This window comes from Phoxinus phoxinus, assembly GCF_949152265.1.
Source record: "Phoxinus phoxinus genome assembly, chromosome: 10".
NCBI lineage: Eukaryota > Metazoa > Chordata > Actinopteri > Cypriniformes > Leuciscidae > Phoxinus > Phoxinus phoxinus.
In genome coordinates this window covers 19,435,940-19,455,808 of record NC_136885.1, presented here as the reverse complement: position 1 = coordinate 19,455,808, position 19,869 = coordinate 19,435,940, and the positions used below count along the sequence as shown (strand labels likewise).

Sequence of the window (19,869 nt, the reverse complement as noted above, 5' to 3'; positions counted from 1 at the left end):
ATTAGCCCATTTAACTCAAAGTGAAGCAGTGCCAATCTTGGTAAGATCTTATAAAACTGATTCATAGAAACTATTAGAGCATAAGAAGAATTAAGCAGTTACTCCCTAGTCAATAATATAACTATTCTGTAGTTAATGGCAAATTGATGATTAATGATTAATCAGTCATTTTCACCAGTAAGGAAGTTACTTTTCTATTTTGAGAATACCATAGTCATTAGTCATGATGATTAGAAAAAAGTGTGTGTCATTGTTTCCAATGGGAGCTCATAAGGAAGTATAAAACTGTAGCCTACTTGCATGTTTAAATAACCTGTCAGACTTCAAGGGACTCTCACTTGGTTATTACCAGTCAAGCTCGGTGGTTAAGCAGTTTTATGTTTTAACTTTAGCCGTTAATGACTGAACTGGTATGTATTATTTTTTAATCACATATTTTCATGGTCTTAAATGTAATTAAGATTAGTTTTTTAACATAATTAAATACTTGGTGTATCCCTTGCCATGCAAAATTAATGCAATAAAACATCATTCATAAAATGTAATCATTATGATTCCCAGTAAAAATGCAGCTATGTGCTTTTCTTCTGCTGAGTTTGGCTTTGGCACTTTGTCTTGCATCACCAATGGTAAGTTGGATAGTAGGCTTATATTATAATGCATTGTCACTGTGAAGGTGATATAGTTGTTGATTTTTACAAATATTTTTCTTGATGTCTGAGTATTGTTTTCATATCTCATGATGTTCTCAGCCACAACCTGATATAAATGGTAAGTACAGCACACTGACATGAATCTGTTGTAATGTTATTGTAATATGTCTCACTTGCACAGTGTAAAAGATCATTTTGTGATTACGGTCAGAAGTTTTGATTTTTTTCTTTTTTTCCTCATTTAACTATCAGATTGTTTCAGTAAAATTATGTTGTTGTCTAGCACTCTATTCTATTTTTCTGACATAACTTCTTTGTCTTCTTTTGTTTTCTTCATTATATTCTCCTCAAAGGCACTGAGGAATGGAAGGATATTTCAGACATAAACAAAGGTAAAACTACTATATTATCTCAAGAACTAAAGTACATTTATATTAGCAGTATAAGCTAACTGTGGCGAGCAGGACGAGGTCGAGGGACGTGAGAGAGCGTCTCTCACGGAGGAGCGGAAGCATAAAAGGATGATCGACGACAGTGGAGATCGAGAGAGGAACAGGCCTGATTTTATGTTGTGTTATATTTCTGTTTTGTGTGGCCAGCAGTCTTACGCATGCGCTGCTGGCTTATACTTTCATTTTTATATTTGTTTATTTATTTATTAAAGTTGTTGAATGTTCGCCGGTTCCTGCCCCCTTCTTTCCATAACATCTGAACTGCGTTACACTAACATCTGTTATTATTCATAAATCATTATTTATACTCCTATTTTATTCAAGCATATTTACTGTAAACTGAACGCAATATTTACTTTAAACTGATTGCTATAGGTTTAAATCTCAGAGAAGGAGACATCATGGTGGTGAGTTCTGTTCTAAGAAATTCTCAAAATACATTGAATATTGGATAATTCAGAAATCAGTCAATATAATATTTATAAGGATACTTAAAACAATCTGCTTTAAAGGCTAATCAAAGGAGTGCCATTCTTGGGAATTGGTTCCGGTGGGATATTCCTGTCCCCTATGAGCTGAGTGTGAATCTCAGTAAGAAAACATGGATTTCTCATTTACAGTTTAACAAATAAATGTTTTAATTAGTTTTACTTTATTTTGTTTTTCATCCATCATGTATTTTTGATTGTGATTATAGGTATGAACTATAAAGGAGTCATTTTGAGAGCTTTTGAGCAGTTCAGACTGAAATCATGTATTGACTTTAAACCCAGAGCAACAGAAAATGTTTACATCTCAGTGGAGAGTCTTGTAGGGTACAGTATGCTTCCAGTCAGTAATACACAATATTAGTAATATGTGGTATTATAGACTATTCCGATACAGCCTAAACTATACTATACTGAATGTATAGTATAAAGGCCCATTCACACCTAGAGCGATAACTATAACAATAAAGATATAGTTCTAAAAATCATTCTAAATATTAAAGAATAGCCACACCACAACTATATCGATAACTGATAGTATTTGTAACTAATTTGTGTTTGAAATGAGTAAAGGAGCTGGAAATTCCAGTGGAGGCTTCTCACTAAACGATATCGTTAGAATTACTTTCAGAAAAAAATTTTTAGCTGATGGAAAATAGCGGCAGATGACAAAACTCAGCGTGCACTTATAATAAACAGAACATTATTGTCCGCTGGTGTGGATGCTAATAAGCCTATAGTTATCGATATTGGTGTGAAAGGTCCTTAAAACATTCATAAGTTAACAAATTATTTTACACTACCAGCCAAAATATTAATGCACCTGTGCTTCGTGAATATCCTGTTATCTCTCACTTATTTTGCAGGTGTTGGTCATATGTTGGGCGTAGATTTCCTGAACCCCAGACTCTTTCCATTGGAAATAACTGTGGAATAAAAGCCATTGTTGAGCATGAGTTTCTCCATGCACTAGGATTTTGGCATGAGCAGTCAAGAAATGACAGAGATGATTATTTGACCATCAAATTTGAAAACATCATAAAAGGTTGCTCTGAACTTTTAGTATTTTAAAGAAAAGAGTAAAACAGTTAAATACAGACATTCACTGACATACTGATTGCAGTGCCCATTTAACTTATCGGCACTTAAATAAGTAAGTATTTATGAATAATCACCTTAATAACTTCAAAGTCTTTATTTTCAGGCTATGAGAGCAATTTCGGTAAAAACAGTGAGAATGAGGAAACCACCCAAGGCACCCCATATGACTATTACTCTGTGATGCATTATGGTAAAAATGACTTCAGTAACGGTGATGGACCCACGATCATCACCAAGCTTCCTGAGTTCCAAAATGTGATTGGTCAACGCCTGGACATCAGTGAATATGATGCGTTTGAGCTCAACAAACTCTATAAATGCAGTGAGTATTTTACACACATTGTTTTCATTTTGCAGTTTGTGGATGTTAAACATTTTAGTAGAACTTGAAGTCTGATGTGGAAGACCAGGGAAAACATGTTGTGTTGTCTTTTAAGGAATTTAAATTTAGAATATTTGTTTTAAATATTTGTTGTTACATAATATAAATACATTCTCAGGTAAAAATGTGAAGTTTCATTACTTTTCTGTTTACATACCTCGTTTGTAAAAAAATAATAATCGTATTTGTGTCATGTGATGATGTCACTCCCTGTTAAGTCACTTCCTGTTAGTCCTTCCTGGTGCTGCATGAAAACAAATATTTGAAAGGCAAATTCCTTAATGGACAACACACATGTAATGAATGGGAAGTTGTAAGGAATTGACAATTACAGTACATTCAATTTTTTAATGTTTTTCCAGGATCAACAAAATATGTTGACCCAGGGACACATCTAACTGGGCTAAATTTGGATGTGCAATTGATTTTGCCTCAATGTTTGTCTGTTTGGATTACAGATTCCTACATCTCTTTCCTTGACCACTGCAGTTTTGATGATGAATCTCTGTGTCAGATGAGTGTCTGTTCTGCTGCTGTTTATGGCTGGCAGAGAGTGAAGTCAGTTAGTGGCATCAATGTGACTGACCACACCTACTTGAGCAAAGAACAAAATGGTGAGATCCGTTACAGTCAGTCAGTGAAAAGTGTCCGCTTCAATATCAGGAAGATAGTGGTGCAACGAATCACAAAACACACGATTTGGATCATTTACGGTTTTTGAGCCATGGATTGGATCATTTTTCGGATCACACATAAAAAATAAAAAAAGTAAATAAAAAAAATGTGTAAATGGTAACTTTGTAAATGGGTAAATGTAACTTTGATTTTCATTTATAGATAACGCACGAGTCCCAATTTTCGCCTCTTCTTCCGTGTATAATTTTGTTTGAATGTGTAAATTGGCAAGACAAAACACGTCCAAATGATAAACTTTCACTCTGTGATGGTTAAAATTGGCAGTTAATCCACGAATCACATGCGTGCCGATTCTGGTCCGTACAGATCAAGGATCAACTGCAATCCGTTGCACCCCTACAGCAAGAGACTTTACTTTATTTCAATTGCCCAAAAAAATGCTTCACTACCATCCACAGTTGCAGTCACTGTACCACCCAGTTCCACACAACTATACACTTGTTTTCATGTCTGCAGGGACGTCTTTTTTCATGCACTTCAGCACTGAGGGGAGAAAGGAAGGGGACACAGCCAGAATGGAGAGTAAGACAATGACCCCTAAAAGAGACTGCAAAGTCCAGTGCCTGCAGTTCTACTACTATCACAGTGGTAGTGAGTCTGACCAGCTCAACATCTGGATCCGAGAGTACAGGAATGAAGCAGACAACAGAGGAACTCTCAGACTTATGGATCAGATCACAGGTATGTCTCTTCTTCAAGTATAATGTAATATTACAGGGGGAAATACAAATGGCCTATGCTTTTAAAATGTTCCTAAAATGTTTAAATTTAAACAATTTCTTGCAGAACTCCCTGGTAATTACTGGAAACTGCATCATGTGCCACTGAATGCAAATAAAACCTTCCAAGTTGTATTTGAAGCCCGTAAAGGAGCTGGAAACTCCCGTGGAGGCTTCTCACTGGATGATATCAATATTTCAGAGACTGAGTGTCCCCACACATGGCAGATAAAGGACTTTTCAAGGGAATCTTCAATACATTACAGTCCATTGTATTACTCCAGTGATGGTTATCGCTTTCAGACAAAGTTATTGGTGAATCAGAATTACCTTTATATGTATGTTCGTCTGGTATCTGGTGCATATGATGACCAGTTGCAGTGGCCTTGTCCATGGAGACAAATAACCTTTCAGATGCTTGACCAGAATCCACACATGCAGAAGCGCATGTCCTTAGAACAAAGCATCACCACTGACCCTGCTTTGGCATCTCCCAGTGAGAATCTGATTATTTTTCTGTCACATCTGTGTTCTATATGCAGCATTTTACTTAGCTAAAGATCCAATAATTTTTTTTTGAATTTTGTTTTTGTAACAGATGGCATATATTACTGGGACAATCCTGGAAATAATGGAACTCGGGTCACCATTGGCAATGAGACTGTATATGTGGGAACATTTTTGGGCTATCCATATTACATAATGAAAGATGATCTGACTAGAAGAGAGTTTATCAAGGGTGGTGACATAATTTTTCTCTTCAGCACGCAAGGTAGGTTACCCGAAAGAAACCCTGTTTTAAGTACAGAACGGGCATAATAAGGCCCAGTTCACATAGAGAACAACATGTGCTAGCTAGACAAATGTCTGTGACCGCTGCGTCTTACTGCTTTTTCCACATCTTGCGCAATAATGCACGCTGTGTCAACGTAAAGAAATTCAACTTCTGGTTTTAGACCCCTGCATTCTTTTCCATTTCTTTTGCGAAAACGTTCTGTGTGCGGCTATGATGGCAAAAATTACAATGGGTGGCTGTGATATTCTACAGCTGAAATGTTCTGAGAACATTTAGCTAAATGTTAGGGGTGTGACGAGATCTAGTGTGCTGCGATCTCACAATATTAAAATGTAACGATACTCTTGTTTGACTTCATGCAGTAATTGTAGAGACTAATAGGCGGTTGACTTGAAGCAGTGCATGCCAGAAATGTTTTCCGACTTGAGACAGCGCTGACACCACATGACTGTGACGTATGGCATCAAAGTACCACGAGAGCGATTCGAGACCAGCCGGAGGACTCAGCCAGCGCAGCTTCTAAAGAGCGGCTGCACAATCACAAGCAATGATGGCCATACAGCTGTTCCACGATTGGCCAGATTCACAGCATGAAAATGGTCACGTGCGTTTCATGTTTATTCTGACCTTCAGTTCCACTAAAGCTCACAAATGTTTTCCAGTAAAAGCTATTTTTATGTAGTTGCAATGTTATATTGTGTCATGTTACCAAATAAAACCTCGCGTTATCAGCATGGAATAGTCACAGATGGGCTGCATCCAAAATTGAATACTTCGCTATATAGCAGGCGAAAAACAGTATGTAACAAAAGACATGTCCGAATTCACAGTACTCAAAGAGTAGGCAAAAAGTACCCATATGACCTACTTCTTCTGGCAAGATTCTGAAGTGTGCATACAATGGACACGTTGCTATCCAATGAGGCCACGGGAGAGGAATTGTGAATGGCGATGACGCCACAACTGACGATGATAAGTGTGTTCGACGACTGTGGCTGGGTGTAACCGATTGGTGAGAGTTGCCACTTGCATAGAAGAAAAAAAGAAAAAAACTAAATAAAAGAAAAAAACAGCAGGAAAGAGTCACTTGATTAATAATAGAAACCATAACAATAACAAGAACGGTTTAACGGCACGGTTTAACAGTATAAAAGGTTTTGAAGCTTACTGCTGTAAATGTGAGCTAACAAAAAGGTAGTTAAAGCTATCCTGTAACTTAGGCAAAGGTGCAACCATATGGCAGAGTAACTTACTTATGATGAAGGAACCACAACCGAGCACAACATTTTTTCACTTTGCTCCATAAAGGCAGTCTGTAATTAAAGTTTGTCCATGCGCAACTCAGAAGTCAAGTTAGATTGCAGGTGTTCCATGAAGGTAGTGTGCGAATAAAATAATCTGTCCAAGCTCAACTCGGAAGTTAAATTTGAATGCTTCTTGAAGGCTGTTTGTAAATGAGAAACTGATTAAGTGAGTAGTGTAGAATTCTAAATGTATTGCTCCACAAATGACCACTCGCAATTCATGAGTTATATTCAAATTAAGTTGGTCCATGAAGGCAATCTGCAAATATAAGGCACAGTATATGGTACATCTCAGGGGTTTAGTTCAAGGTTTTTTTCCAGCAACAAAAGCTGTTACAATGTGCTCCGTCTACTTTCGAGGTAGACTTTGATGCCATACGTCACAGTGATGTGGCATCGGTCTCAAGTCAGACAAAACTTCGAACCGGCATGCACTGTTTCAAGTCTGTGCAGTGCTGCATAGTCGAACAAGCCTACTGTTTGTCTACTAAGGTTGCAGCCTATCCTTCACAAGTGGCTTTGGTTGAGTTTGTGGCAAAATCTTATTTGCATGATGTTGTTCTGTCTGACATTCGTTACAAGATAGGACTGTCACGATTCCTAGATTAAATTTGAGGGGTTGACTTAAAAAAAATGCTCAATTGCATTTTACGCATGTCGTTTAACCAGTAAAAAACAACAACACATTATTAGACCTATTTCTAAGGCTGCAGCCTCTGCCCGAACGATATTAAAACCATTTTATAGTGTTATTGTGAAATCACAAAGGCTGCAATTCAATAAAAAAAAAAAAAATTAGCTGAGGGTTTCTGAATGATTTGTTGTTCATCGCGATTTCAATAAAAAATTTAAACCCTCGCTCTGAGTTTGCATGTTTTGATGTCCACATGTTCTTGTTCAGTTCTAACTACAGTATCTTAAAGAAGAGGCCGAATATTTAAGATTAAGTGAACATTTGAATTAAATGTTGAATGGCCAATATTAAACAAGGATTTGATCATCCTGTAAGTTGTAACAACAACATTCACCAGGCCGTTGGCGCCCTCTGCATGCATTTGTTATAATACGTAATGTACAGAAGTTGATTATTGTTTATAGTATATTACATTATGTATTTTAACAGTGTTGTTCAATAAAACCACATGATTTCTTGCTTTTGATACTTTATTTGAACCAATTATTATTGCCTCATTGTTATTATATATGTATTATACATATATCACATATTTTGTCATTGAAGATTTCGCAAAAATAGCGTCTCGTCTTGTTCTTGTGAACCCAATAACGTGTATCTTCTTGTCACCCCTTCTAAATGTTGTAATAATCCTGAATACTTTCTCATAGATATCTCAGGACTCCTTCAGAAAGACTCTCTACCCTGCTCTAAAATGACAGTGAAGAACTTCAACATTACTCCTGATGCAAGTTCCCAGCAGGGACCATGTGCTCCAAGGTGAATAACCCTTTAACTGTTGTTCTGGCAGGACCACTATCGTCAAATACGATTGACAATTAGCATAGTTAGGATTGGCGGTATGGTTCTGTTCTGGGCCCTGCTCATCCATGCAGCCTAGCATGGATAAGAGCAGGGTGAGCAACAATAACCCCCCTTAGGGTAAACAGAACAGAACCAATTTGAATGTATTGCAGATATCATTAATTAATTTTAATGTACAACATAATTAGAGAATTTTAGCTTGATTCAGGGGTAATCAGAATGCCAAATCTTGACTGACGAGAGGAGGAGCTGGGGATGGAGGAGGGTAACTAGCTCCTGAGAAACGCGATAGCTGCTGATAATACTGAAGGAACTTATATATGTATAGTTATTCCTATAGGTAGAGAGTCAGCTGATGCAAGCTTCACTAACGTGACCTGCCAGAACTGACGCTACGCTTGATTTTTACTAAAACATGTTAATAAGCTAATTTATGGTTGCATTCTTCTGCTAGAAGATATACGCTGACTTCAAAATAGCATACTACCACATACTCTCTTTCTGCAATATCTTTATAGGGATTGGTATGCTAGTATGCTATTCTGAATTCAGCCACAGTCGCTAAACATAACAGAACTAATAAAATAATATTACAAATAAAAAATAAAAATTGTAATGCTTTTGCAGTCTCTCGCAAATGTCTTGCTTTCCCCCGAGAAACTTTGCATTCACTTGCAAACCTTTTTAGTCCTTTTGTGAAACACAATGTTTATGGGGGGAACGCAAAGTTTCTCGGGGGAACGCAAACGTTTTTGCAAGGGAACGCAAAAGCTTTGGAAACTACTTTTTCCTCCCATCTTATATTTTTCCACCACTATGTCCCTTTAGGGTTTCCATATCAAAGTGTATTAAGTAAAGACATGGTTTGGAAGATGTTTTTTGCACTCTCTCAATAATAACATTTTGAATAAATAAATAAAAAGCGACATAGCATACCTTTTAAAAACCAAATAATTATAATTACACTTATTTATTAATCAAATTCATTAATCAAGTGCTATTCTTAGGAAATTGTTCCTTGAATAGAAGGAATAGAATTTTTTTATGATCATTGTTTAAAACACTTTTCTGAAGGAAATTGGATACATTAACAGTATCTTCCCTTCTAGAGCTCTTCCCACACCTCATCAGACAAATTCAACAACAACTACACCAGAAACTACTGTAGGGTAAGCCACAATCTCATATAGTCATATTGTTTATGTTTATGTGGATGGGAAATGTTGAAAAAACATACTATATTATCAATATCTGCTTTATAGTTTGACTGCAATTCTGAAGCAATAAGATTCGGGAAGCTGTGCTATAATGTAGTCATAGATAATATAATCATCATAAATAAAGAGTTGTGAGGAGTGATGCACAGTACCATATTCACAAGTAAAAGAGATACCAAAAGTTAAAAAATATTTTTACTAAAATTTTAATAAGCACATTTATGGTTGCATTCTTCTGCTAAAAGATATATGCTGAATTCAAAAAAAGCATACCACACTACTTTCACTATTTCTGCAATATCTTTATAGGGATTGGTATGCTAGTATGCTATTCTGAATTCAGCCACAGTCCCTAAACATAACAGAACTAATAAAAAAGAATCTGCTTATAGTGGTGTTCCCTATCAGTCGGTCACTACTACGTAGGTCGTGACCGACCAATAGGAATCTCGCTAGAGAGCCGATCTACTTCGAGTGAAACTAAACGAGCCAATACACATTGGCGTGCAATCATTTGCATCAGCTGCGCCAACGCTATCTCACGACCAATTCGTACGAATTTGTACGAGTGATTAAAAGGTGGCTAATTCGTACGAATTTGTACGACCTCACTCGTACGAATTTGTACGATTTGTCTAAACCCACGTGACGGTTGGGTTTAGGGGCGGGGTCAGGAGTAGGTCATTCGTATGAATTCATACGATTTTGGCAAATCGTAAAATATGTACGATTTAGCAAAAAACGTACAAATTCGTACGAGTGAGGTCGTATGAATTGGTACGAATTAGCCACCTCGTAAAATTCGTACGAATTGCCGTGAGATCGGGTTGGCTGCGCAGCCTCGCAGCGCGGGTATATAACGAGCAGCTGGTGATTGCACTGTAGCTTTTTGCTTCGGAGCCAACCGATGCTGTTTAATCTATCTAATATTGAGTGATCAAACAACGAGCAAGCTCTTCAGGAAGATCTCTCGTGTCTGGTGCGGGCGATACAGCGCGGCAGCGGGGTCGACTTTATTTTCTCTTTTATTTTTGTGTTACTAAGCAAAAAAAAAAAAAAAAGCTGTTTTCACAGCTGGTAACGGTGTGCCAAGAGCGTTAAATAGCCGTTCTTACGGCTGGTAAGACCGCCGTGAAGAGAGACAGCGCACGACAGGTTGCACATTCCTGTCTGTGTCCGCTGCGACCGTTCCCCTGCGTGCTTCAGTACCAAGAAGAGCATTCACCTGAAAGAGCTTACATGGGTGTGAGTTGCGTCTTTCTAAAGATGACATTCCACCTGTGTTTCTGGTTGCGGTCGTTTCCTGTCCTCACTGACGGCCACGATCACTCTCTCGCATGCCTGGGAAACATGTGAGACTGTGTTCGTGGGTGGTTCATGTTTTCGCACGGGAACATGACCACGTCGGCACGCCGGTTGACTCTGCTTTCTCCGAAAAGCTTGAGTCCCCTCTGTTGTTGGCCAGCCGCTGCTTGTGTGTGAAAGCACAGCTGCAGGTCTGCTCGACACTCTGGGACACCAGCGTGTCGTGTGCCGTCGAGCTGCCGGGCTGCAGCGCGGGTTGTCACGGCAACCCAGCGCTCGCTCGGCGCTCTAGGTGCGCGGTCCCCATGTCTATTCTCCGTTGTAGCGCCCTCCCTGGTGGCCACCAGGAGAGGTCTACTTCAGTAGAATAGCTTGGGTGATCCTGAGAGCTGAGGGCTTCTCCTTCGGGGAACCAACCCCCTAGGGCCCCTCCCTCTCTAGCGCATCACAAGCTGTGCAGCTTCTGGATGAGATTGCTGGTCCTTCAAAAAAAAAAAAAAAAGAAGGAGGAACCTAGCGTTTCATTCAAGGCTCCAGCTGAGGGCAGATGTCGATTGCTACATCGGAGAGAGGGGCTGTTTCGTTCTGGAAATGAGGATGATGTTAAGTTCCCACTGTAATAGTGTGTGTGCTTATGCTGAATCAGATTCAGAGCGGACAGCCATGCTTTCCCGGGTCTTTCTCGGACGTGCATTGAAAACTTAGCAGTATGGAGCTATATTGGTGCCAAAAATATGGAACGCCAAAAGTGCCAAATTCTGCATAAAGTTTTCACCTCTCTCACTACCCTCGATGGTGGGGTGGTTGTGCCTCTGGCAGGCCACCTCTACCCTGCATGCGAGGCCAAGGCACTCTTATTGCACGAGGGTAGTTCTGAGCCGGGGTTGAGCTGCGCTTGTCGACTGACCGTGTTCAAGTCACAGTGCTGGCCCTCGATCAGACGATGTCCACCTTGGTGGTCCAGAAACCCCCCTGGCTGTCCTTGTTTGAGGTGTGAGAGCTCGTCAAAGTACGCTTTCTCGATGCTCCATCTCATAAGGTGGCCTTTTCAGCGACACTGTTGAGAACTGGCCCAGCAGTTCTCCACAGTCAGCAGCAGACTGAAGCGGTTCCCCTGACGTACCACCAGAGTACCTCGTGGGCTGCCCCTCAGTCTACTCGTCGCCAAGGGTGTCATCCCCTGCAAAAAAGAGAAAACTCCGGCACAGCCTGCTCTACTGTGTCCGCTGCAGGAGGATGACACCACCCGTCTCAACCACTGTTTAAGTGGTCGGTGAAACAATCACTGGAGACGGGTGACCCGGAGATGGGTGGAGCTGCTCTCTCCCAGTAGAGGGCTGGGAAACTAATCTTTTGAGTCAAAATTCTGTTCCACCACTGGAGTCACAGTGGTTCCCAAATTCTCAAAAAAAAAAAAAAAAAGAGCAGATCCTCTATCTCTGGGTCTGAAGAGGGTCTGGAGAGTAGTGGGAGGAGAAAATCCTCACCACCCTCATCCGCCTCTTCTGTCGCCAGCGGGCAGCGCAGTGTGTGGTTCGAGAACGCAACCAAGCCGCCTCCTGCACCTCCTGCCTCGTGGAACCAGGTAAGTGCTGCACAGCACACTTAGACCACGCTACGGACCACCTCCCCAAGAGAGCCTCCCGGGCCGCGTCCCTGTGTTCCACCTCGCTGCCCCACTCCGGGTACGCCTACGGTCCCTTTGGTCCCGCTTGTACGGTCTCTGCGAGCCTGGTTAGCGCTCCCCAGTCCGTCTCGCTGGCTCATTCGGACCATCAGGCTCGGCTATGCGATTCAGTTCGCCCGGCGTCCCCCCAAGTTTCGGGCCATCCACTCCACTACAGTGAGAGCAGCCGATGCCCATGTCTTGCGTGCGGAGATCGCAGTCCTACTGGCGAAGGACGCGATAGAGCCGGTCCCTCCAGCCGATATGAGGTCAGGACACTACAGTCCCTACTTCATTGTACCCAAGAAAGGTGGTGGGTTACGACCGATCTTGGATCTGCGAGTTTTGAATCGGAGCCTCCACAAGCTACCGTTCAAAATGCTCACGCAGAGACGCATTTTCGGATGCATCCGTCCCCAAGATTGGTTTGCAGCGATCGACCTGAAGGACGCGTACTTTCATGTCTCGATTCTTCCTCGACACAGGCCGTTTCTGTGCTTTGCGTTCGAGGGTCGAGCATATCAGTACAAGGTCCTGCCCTTCGGGCTGTCCCTGTCTCCCCGTGTCTTCACGAAAGTCACGGAGGGGGCCCTTGTTCCCATGAGAGAACAGGGCGTTCGCCTCCTCAACTATCTCGACGACTGGCTCATACTAGCACACTTTCGAGATCAGTTATGCGAACACAGGGACCTCGTGCTCAGGCACCTCAGCCAGTTGGGCCTTCAGGTCAACTGGGAAAAGAGCAAACTCGCCCCCGTGCAGAGGATCTCTTTTCTCGGTATGGAGTTGGATTCGGTCGCACAGACAGCGCGCCTCACAGAGCAGCGCGCTCAGTCGGTGCTGAACTGCTTGAACACGTTCAAAGGCAGGATGGCGGTCCCACTGAAACTTTTTCAGAGGCTCCTGGGGCATATGGCAGCGGCAGCAGCGGTAACCCCGCTCGGGCTGCTTCATATGAGACCGCTTCAGCACTGGCTTCACGGCCGAGTCCCGAGATGGGCGTGGCATCAGGGCACTCACCGGGTGGCAATCACACCGGCGTGCCGCCAGACCTTCAGCCCGTGGTCAGATCCCTCGTTCCTACGGGCAGGAGTGCCCTTGGAACAGGTGTCCAGGCATGCTGCGGTATTCACAGATGCCTCTGCCACCGGCTGGGGCGCCACGTACAACGGGCATGCAGGGTCAGGGGTGTGGACGGCTCCCCAACTGCATTGGCATATCAACTGCCTCGAGTTGCTAGCAGTCTCGCATCTCGCTCTGAGCCGCCTAAAGAGGCCGCTACAGGACAGAGACGTGCTGGTCCGTACGGACAACACAGCGACCGTTGCGTACATCAACCGACAAGGTGGTCTACGCTCCCGTCGCATGTCGCAACTCGCCCGCCATCTCCTCCTCTGGAGTCAGAAGCATCTGAGGTCGCTTCGAGCCATGTATGTCCCCGGAGTGCTCATCCGTGTGGCCGACGAGCTATCACGAGCTGTGCTCCCGGGAGAATGGTTACTCCACCCCCAGGCGGTTCAGCTGATTTGGAGAGAGTTCGGGGAGGCTCAGGTAGACCTGTTTGCCTCCTCAGAAACCACCCACTGCCAGCTGTTTTACTCCCTGACCGAGGGAACACTCGGCACGGACGCACTGGCACACAGCTGGCCCCGGGGCCTCCACAAATATGCGTTCCCCCAGTGAGCCTACTTGCACAGACCTTGTGCAAAGTCAGGGAGGACGAGGAGCAGGTCCTTCTGGTGGCTCCCTATTGGCCCACCCGGACTTGGTTCCCGGAACTCATGCTCCTCGTGACAGTCCCTCCCTGGCCCATTCCTCTGAGGAAGGATCTTCTGACTCAGAGACGGGGCACCCTGTGGCACCCGCGTCCAGACCTCTGGAAATTCCATGTCTGGTCCCTGGACGGGATGCGGAGGTTCTAGGTGACTTACCCCCAGAGGTACTTAACACCATCACTTCTGCAAGGGCGCCGTCCACGAGACGTGTGTACGCCCTGAAGTGGAACCTGTTCGTCGAGTGGTGCTCTTCTCGCCGAGAAGACCCCCGAAGATGTTCGATAGGGTCCGTGCTTTCCTTCTTGCAGCAAGGGTTGGAGCGAAGGCTGTCTCCCTCCACCCTCAAAGTACATGCTGCTGCTATTTTAGCTTATCACGACCACATAGATGGCAAAACAGTTGGAAAGCAAGACCTGGTCGTCAGGTTCCTTAGGGGGGCGAGACGATTAAATCCTCCTCGACCCCCCTCCATACCCTCTTGGGACCTTCCCTGGTGCTTCGAGCACTTCAGGATGCTCCCTTTGAGCCGTTGCAATCAGCAGACTTGAAGCTTCTCTCCATGAAGACTTTGCTGCTGGTTGCACTGGCTTCGGTCAAGAGGGTAGGGGACCTGCAGGCATTTTCGGTCGACGAATCGTGCCTAGAGTTCGGGCCGGGTGACAACCATGTTGTACTGAGACCCCGGCCTGGCTATGTGCCCAAGGTTCCTACCACTCCCTTCAGGGACCAGGTAGTGAACCTGCAAGCGCTGCCCCTGGAGGAGGCAGACCCAGCCCTGGCTTTGCTCTGTCCCGTTCGCGCTCTGCGTATGTACGTGGAGAGAACTCAAAGCGTCAGAACCTCAGACCAGCTCTTGTCTGTTACGGAGGCCAGCAGAAGGGAAAGGCTGTCTCCAAGCAGAGGATGGCCCACTGGATAGTGGATGCCATCGCCTTGGCTTACCAAGTTCAAGGCGTGCCCTGCCCGCTCGGGTTGCATGCACACTCTACGAGAGGCGTTGCATCCTCCTGGGCGCTGGCACGTGGCTCCTCGCTAACAGATATCTGTAGAGCTGCGGGCTGGGCGACACCTAACACGTTCGCTAGATACTATAGCCTACGTGTAGAGCCGGTCTCCTCCCGTGTTCTCACCCTAGACGGGTAGAAGCACTGAGAGGCCCGGCTCTGTCGGCTTGCTGCACCCTACTGTGCACCCTTATTCTCCAGTGTGAAAAACCTGTGAGTCCTCCAAACACCCTCGGCCTGGACATGGCGGAGCGTCCGGTGCCAGGCCTGTATCCGTTGAATCCTTGAGAACCGGATATAGGCTGGGTCCCATATGTGTGACCCTACGGGGATCCCATATGTGTATATTCTCCACGGCTGCTCCTAAACGGAAGCCCGTGTCTTTCCCTTGGGCTAAGTCACCCATTACTCATATGCTGTACAACCCTCGGGTTAGTCCATATGTTATCTCCACTTAACTCCTTGAGAATGTGGCTTCCGCAGCGTTCCCCTCCTTCAGTTCGGGCACGCTTTCCCAGTGTTATCCAATAATCTCACTGTATGGGTTATCACGGAACAACAGTGACAGGTTCACTCTGTGTAAGCCGCCTCCTATCGTCCTTCCAGGCAAGAAGGTGTAGAGGCTTGCACAGGGCGCTGGATGGGGTGCAGCAGCTGTGGCACTTTGGTAGGGATTCCTATTGGTCGGTCACGACCTACGTAGTAGTGACCGACTGATAGGGAACGTCTCGGTTACGTATGTAACCCTCGTTCCCTGAAGGAGGGAACGGAGACGTAGGTCCCGTCGCCACATCTGCTGCCGCCCGCCGGGGCAGCCAGCTTATCGGCTTGGCTCCTCAGCAAAAAACTACAGTGCAATCACCAGCTGCTCGTTATATACCCGCGCTGCGAGGCTGCGCAGCTGATGCAAATGATTGCACGCCAATGTGTATTGGCTCGTTTAGTTTCACTCGAAGTAGATCGGCTCTCTAGCGAGATTCCTATTGGTCGGTCACGACCTACGTCTCCGTTCCCTCCTTCAGGGAACGAGGGTTACATACGTAACCGAGACGATATAGTGAATAAGTGTTTTGCATAGTTGTTACTGCAGTATATTGTAGATTTCAGCACACTGCTTTGAACCCAGGACCATTTTATAATAATACATGAAGTAAAATGAAACAGTTACTTATTGCATGGACACTCCAAAAATAAATGTGATGAAATTAATAATAATTATTTTCCATTTAGGGGCCATTGTGAAGGCAGACAGTGTTTTCAATTTATTGTATTTATCATCACATCTGTATTTCTCTCCTCTTTTAGTGGATGTCTGGACATATTTTGCCATTCCAGTGCCAAGACTGTTTATTCTATGATCCTCTTGGTGTTTTGCTTTCTGGTGAATTAAACACGAGAAGCCACTATTAATCACTACCCAGTGTCTGACAAGAGTCTGTTGTAGCCATTGTCAAAGCACTGCATCTATCTTCAGCCTTCTGAGTATGATTCCATTAAATCCTTCCATCCATTTTCCAAGGCACTTGTCCTTTTCAGGATTGCATGGCCTATCCCATTGTATCTCCTATCCCATTGTAGCTCATCCCAGCATCTCAGGTCATAAGTAGGGTAATACCCTGGATGGATGGCCAGTCCATCAAGGCTATCAGACACATTCACTCTTTCACCCATGCCTATGGACAATTTATTGTCTCCCATTCATGTATCCTAGATGTCTTGTGGAGAAAACCTGTGCACCCGGAGGAAACCCATAAGATGGGGTGAACAAGTTTCTGGTCTTCATACCATTGAATGTGCATTTTTATTAACCCTTTGATGCACAACATGGGTCTAAAGTGACCCGATTGAGTATTAATTTTCTATATCTTTGCATATAGAAGAAATTAATTTCATCATTTAGTATTCCAGGTATTCCTCAATTAACTTGTTTTAGATCATTACAAATCCTTATTTAAATTTTTCCTTTCTTTCTTTTCGAATAAACATAGTTTTTGTGTCACTACCCTTCTAATGCACAACATGGGTCTAAAATTACCGTATTCATTCCCTATGTTATTTCAATCATGGCAGAGTGTTTCTATGCTGAATCTTTGAAAGAAATGTATTTTATCATTTATTAAACCAGGTATCCATTAAATATCTTGTTGTTGTTTTTCACAAATCATTATGTTTATTTTTTCCTTTCTTACTTTATAAACAAACACGGTTTTTGTATTTATACATAAATTTTACACACATGTAGGAACCTTTGATATTTGTAAATAGTAGGAACATATTTACTGCAGAAAACTATTCACCTGCCACACATTTCACAACTAAACACGGCTGCTTTTGTATATTTCATGCATGTAAGTCTTATTTTACAATTTTTTTGTCACAGAAAATATTTGATATTTTGTGAAAGACAACTGGATATAATATTTTAACGTTTAGGCTAAGGATACCTTGACCTTGAAATACATTACTAGTGAGAAAGAGAAACATGCAATCCTATTAGCTAGCTTGCTGTTGACATATTCTATTCTATTCATTTCAAAATAAAAGTTGAAATAGAACGTAATATATATACACAAGTATATATTGTCGCTGTCGGGCGGAAACCTTGTATCTCCATATTTCGTCATTTTTATTTGTTGTCATAAATCAATGCTATCGGTCACCCTTTACGTCTGTCAGTGGACTCTTCCCCAGAAGAAGCCATCCAAATTGAGGGAGAAGCATAGCTCATAATTTGGATTCAATGGTAACATGACCATGGTAAGCTATGTGTCGAAGAAGCGAAAGAAGCGTGTCCTCCTGTGCACCATGCATGATGAAAAAAAGTGGATGATAACAGTGTTAAGAAACCAGAAACTATCCAATACTACAATGTGCTGGATGTTGCCACCCTCAATGCCTACACCAACTTCACTGCACAACACCCTGATTACATGGGTGATGTGACCAATGCACGACGGTTATTCATCAAGGAGCTGCATGCTCGAGGAGCTTGTCATGCCCCATATGAAGAGGTGCTTGGGGGCACCTCCAAAAAATCCCAGGATGTCGTTTGGAAAAAGAGTAGGGGTTTAACCCTGGCATCCTGGCCAAATTTGCCCATTGGCCTCTCATCATGGCCTCCTAATCATATATACTGATTGGCTTCATCACTCTGTCTCCTCTCCACCAATAAGCCGGTGTGTGGTGGCGTTCTGGTGCACTATGGCTGCTGTCATAGTATGGAGATTCCCCCCTTCCATGTACAGTACTTTGAGTTCAGCGCTATATAAATGTAACAATAATAAAATAGAAATAAATAAATAAAAACGCAGCCACCAGCCGGCCACAGGAGGACATCAGCAGGAGGGCCAATCGAAGAGTGCACCAGGCCCGTGTGCAAGGAGCACAAACGTGTAGTTATCATTTGTGAGACATATAAGCACTGAGATGACAATTTAAGATGGCGCTGTACCCGTGTGATTTTATTTTGTCAGGTTTTTTTTCATTCAGTCACATTCACCCCAATTCACTACATTTGTACTACACTACAGTTACATTTCAGTGTTATCGGTTATATGTGTGTTATGTGTGACAAAGTGGCCAATTACAGTAAATGTGTTGATCTAAATAACTGCGAAATTGGTTATTTTAACAATTGGTGGTATGGTACTTATATATTGGTGCCACTGGCACATGCCGTTGGAAGTTGTGGCATCTCCTGTGACATACCTGGTATTGAGAGACACGTGCCACTTGAAGTTGTGGCCTATTCAGAGAAATTTTGAGGCATTTGAAGTGACAGCTCAATAGACAGTGATGTTACAACTGACAACAGAGTTTAGAAGCTTGTGTCAAAAAAGTTGTATGTTCAAAATCACTCACTTGGTCACTCATTCAATGTCAATATATAGCCCTATAGGGCATGAGAGTTGAGTGCATAAACACATAATATCAAGTGAACTTTAGGTTATGTAATTATTATTTTTAGTATTTTGAAAGACCCTGTCCGTGCAGATTTTGCACTCAAATAAGTGATGCAAATGGGCTCATTGAGTCCTTATCCAACCATTATGTCTCAATATGATAATACTATAATTCTGTTGTTCCACCCAAATACTACTTTCTGTCTTGTGCTTCAGCTTGGTGGCTAAGAGGTTAAGGTTATTGGTTATCTGTCCTTGGTCATCCAGTTCACTATAGGGTCCTAGAAATGAGGTTATAAGACTGTCACCTTGAAACTGCAGCCACTCTTGGAGACAAAAACTCCTACTTGGGTTCACTTTTGTGATGTGATTCTACAGTGCAAGACTTTAAATATTGGTTTAATTTGTTGTAAATCTAAAATGAGACATAAATGAGAAACGCAGTGATATTCTAGATAAAAACAAAGTTAAGCCTCAGTACAGTAGTGTAAATTAGTGATGGCCATTTCAAAGCACTGCTTCATGAGGCTTCGAAAACTTTACAAATCTTTTTGTTCCAAATCAATGGTTCAGAGCGTTTATCAAACTGCCAGTGTCACGTGATTTCAGTAAACAAGGCTTCATAACGTCATAACTGTTTCGAAACACTTCGAAATTTCAATGTTTCACCGCTGGGATGATTTTAGGCTTGTTTGAGATGCCTTGCCTCACCTGAAATGTAATCGAGAGTATGCGGCTGCAGTGAGGGGAGGAGTGAAAAAAGAGAAGGCAAGACGGACAGATCTCTCTTCTCGCAGTGGATTAGACACCTGTGAGATCAAAGACGGTTTCTCATCATGCTTTTGATCAGAGCAGTCGGTGGAGAGGAACTGCGCTCGACTGCAGAATCCAACACGTCCACCTTGCGCTCG

The 19,869-nt window shown here is 43.0% G+C and overlaps 1 protein-coding gene across 1 annotated transcript; it reads left to right on the top strand.

Annotated features, from left to right (window-relative positions):
- Positions 1–566: 566 nt before the first annotated feature.
- On the top strand, positions 567–16,835 carry LOC307006109 (meprin A subunit beta-like; the record flags this gene model as incomplete). Its single annotated transcript, XM_079626748.1, has 15 exons — positions 567–629; positions 753–771; positions 1,007–1,045; positions 1,481–1,512; positions 1,618–1,696; positions 1,803–1,920; positions 2,460–2,638; positions 2,798–3,016; positions 3,535–3,690; positions 4,229–4,453; positions 4,559–4,987; positions 5,090–5,263; positions 7,936–8,044; positions 9,199–9,258; positions 16,362–16,835. The coding sequence occupies 15 exons, from the start codon at positions 567–569 to the stop codon at positions 16,444–16,446; spliced, it is 1,986 nt and encodes a 661-aa protein (XP_079482874.1). The 3' UTR covers positions 16,447–16,835.
- Between the last annotated feature and the right edge of the window lie 3,034 nt (positions 16,836–19,869).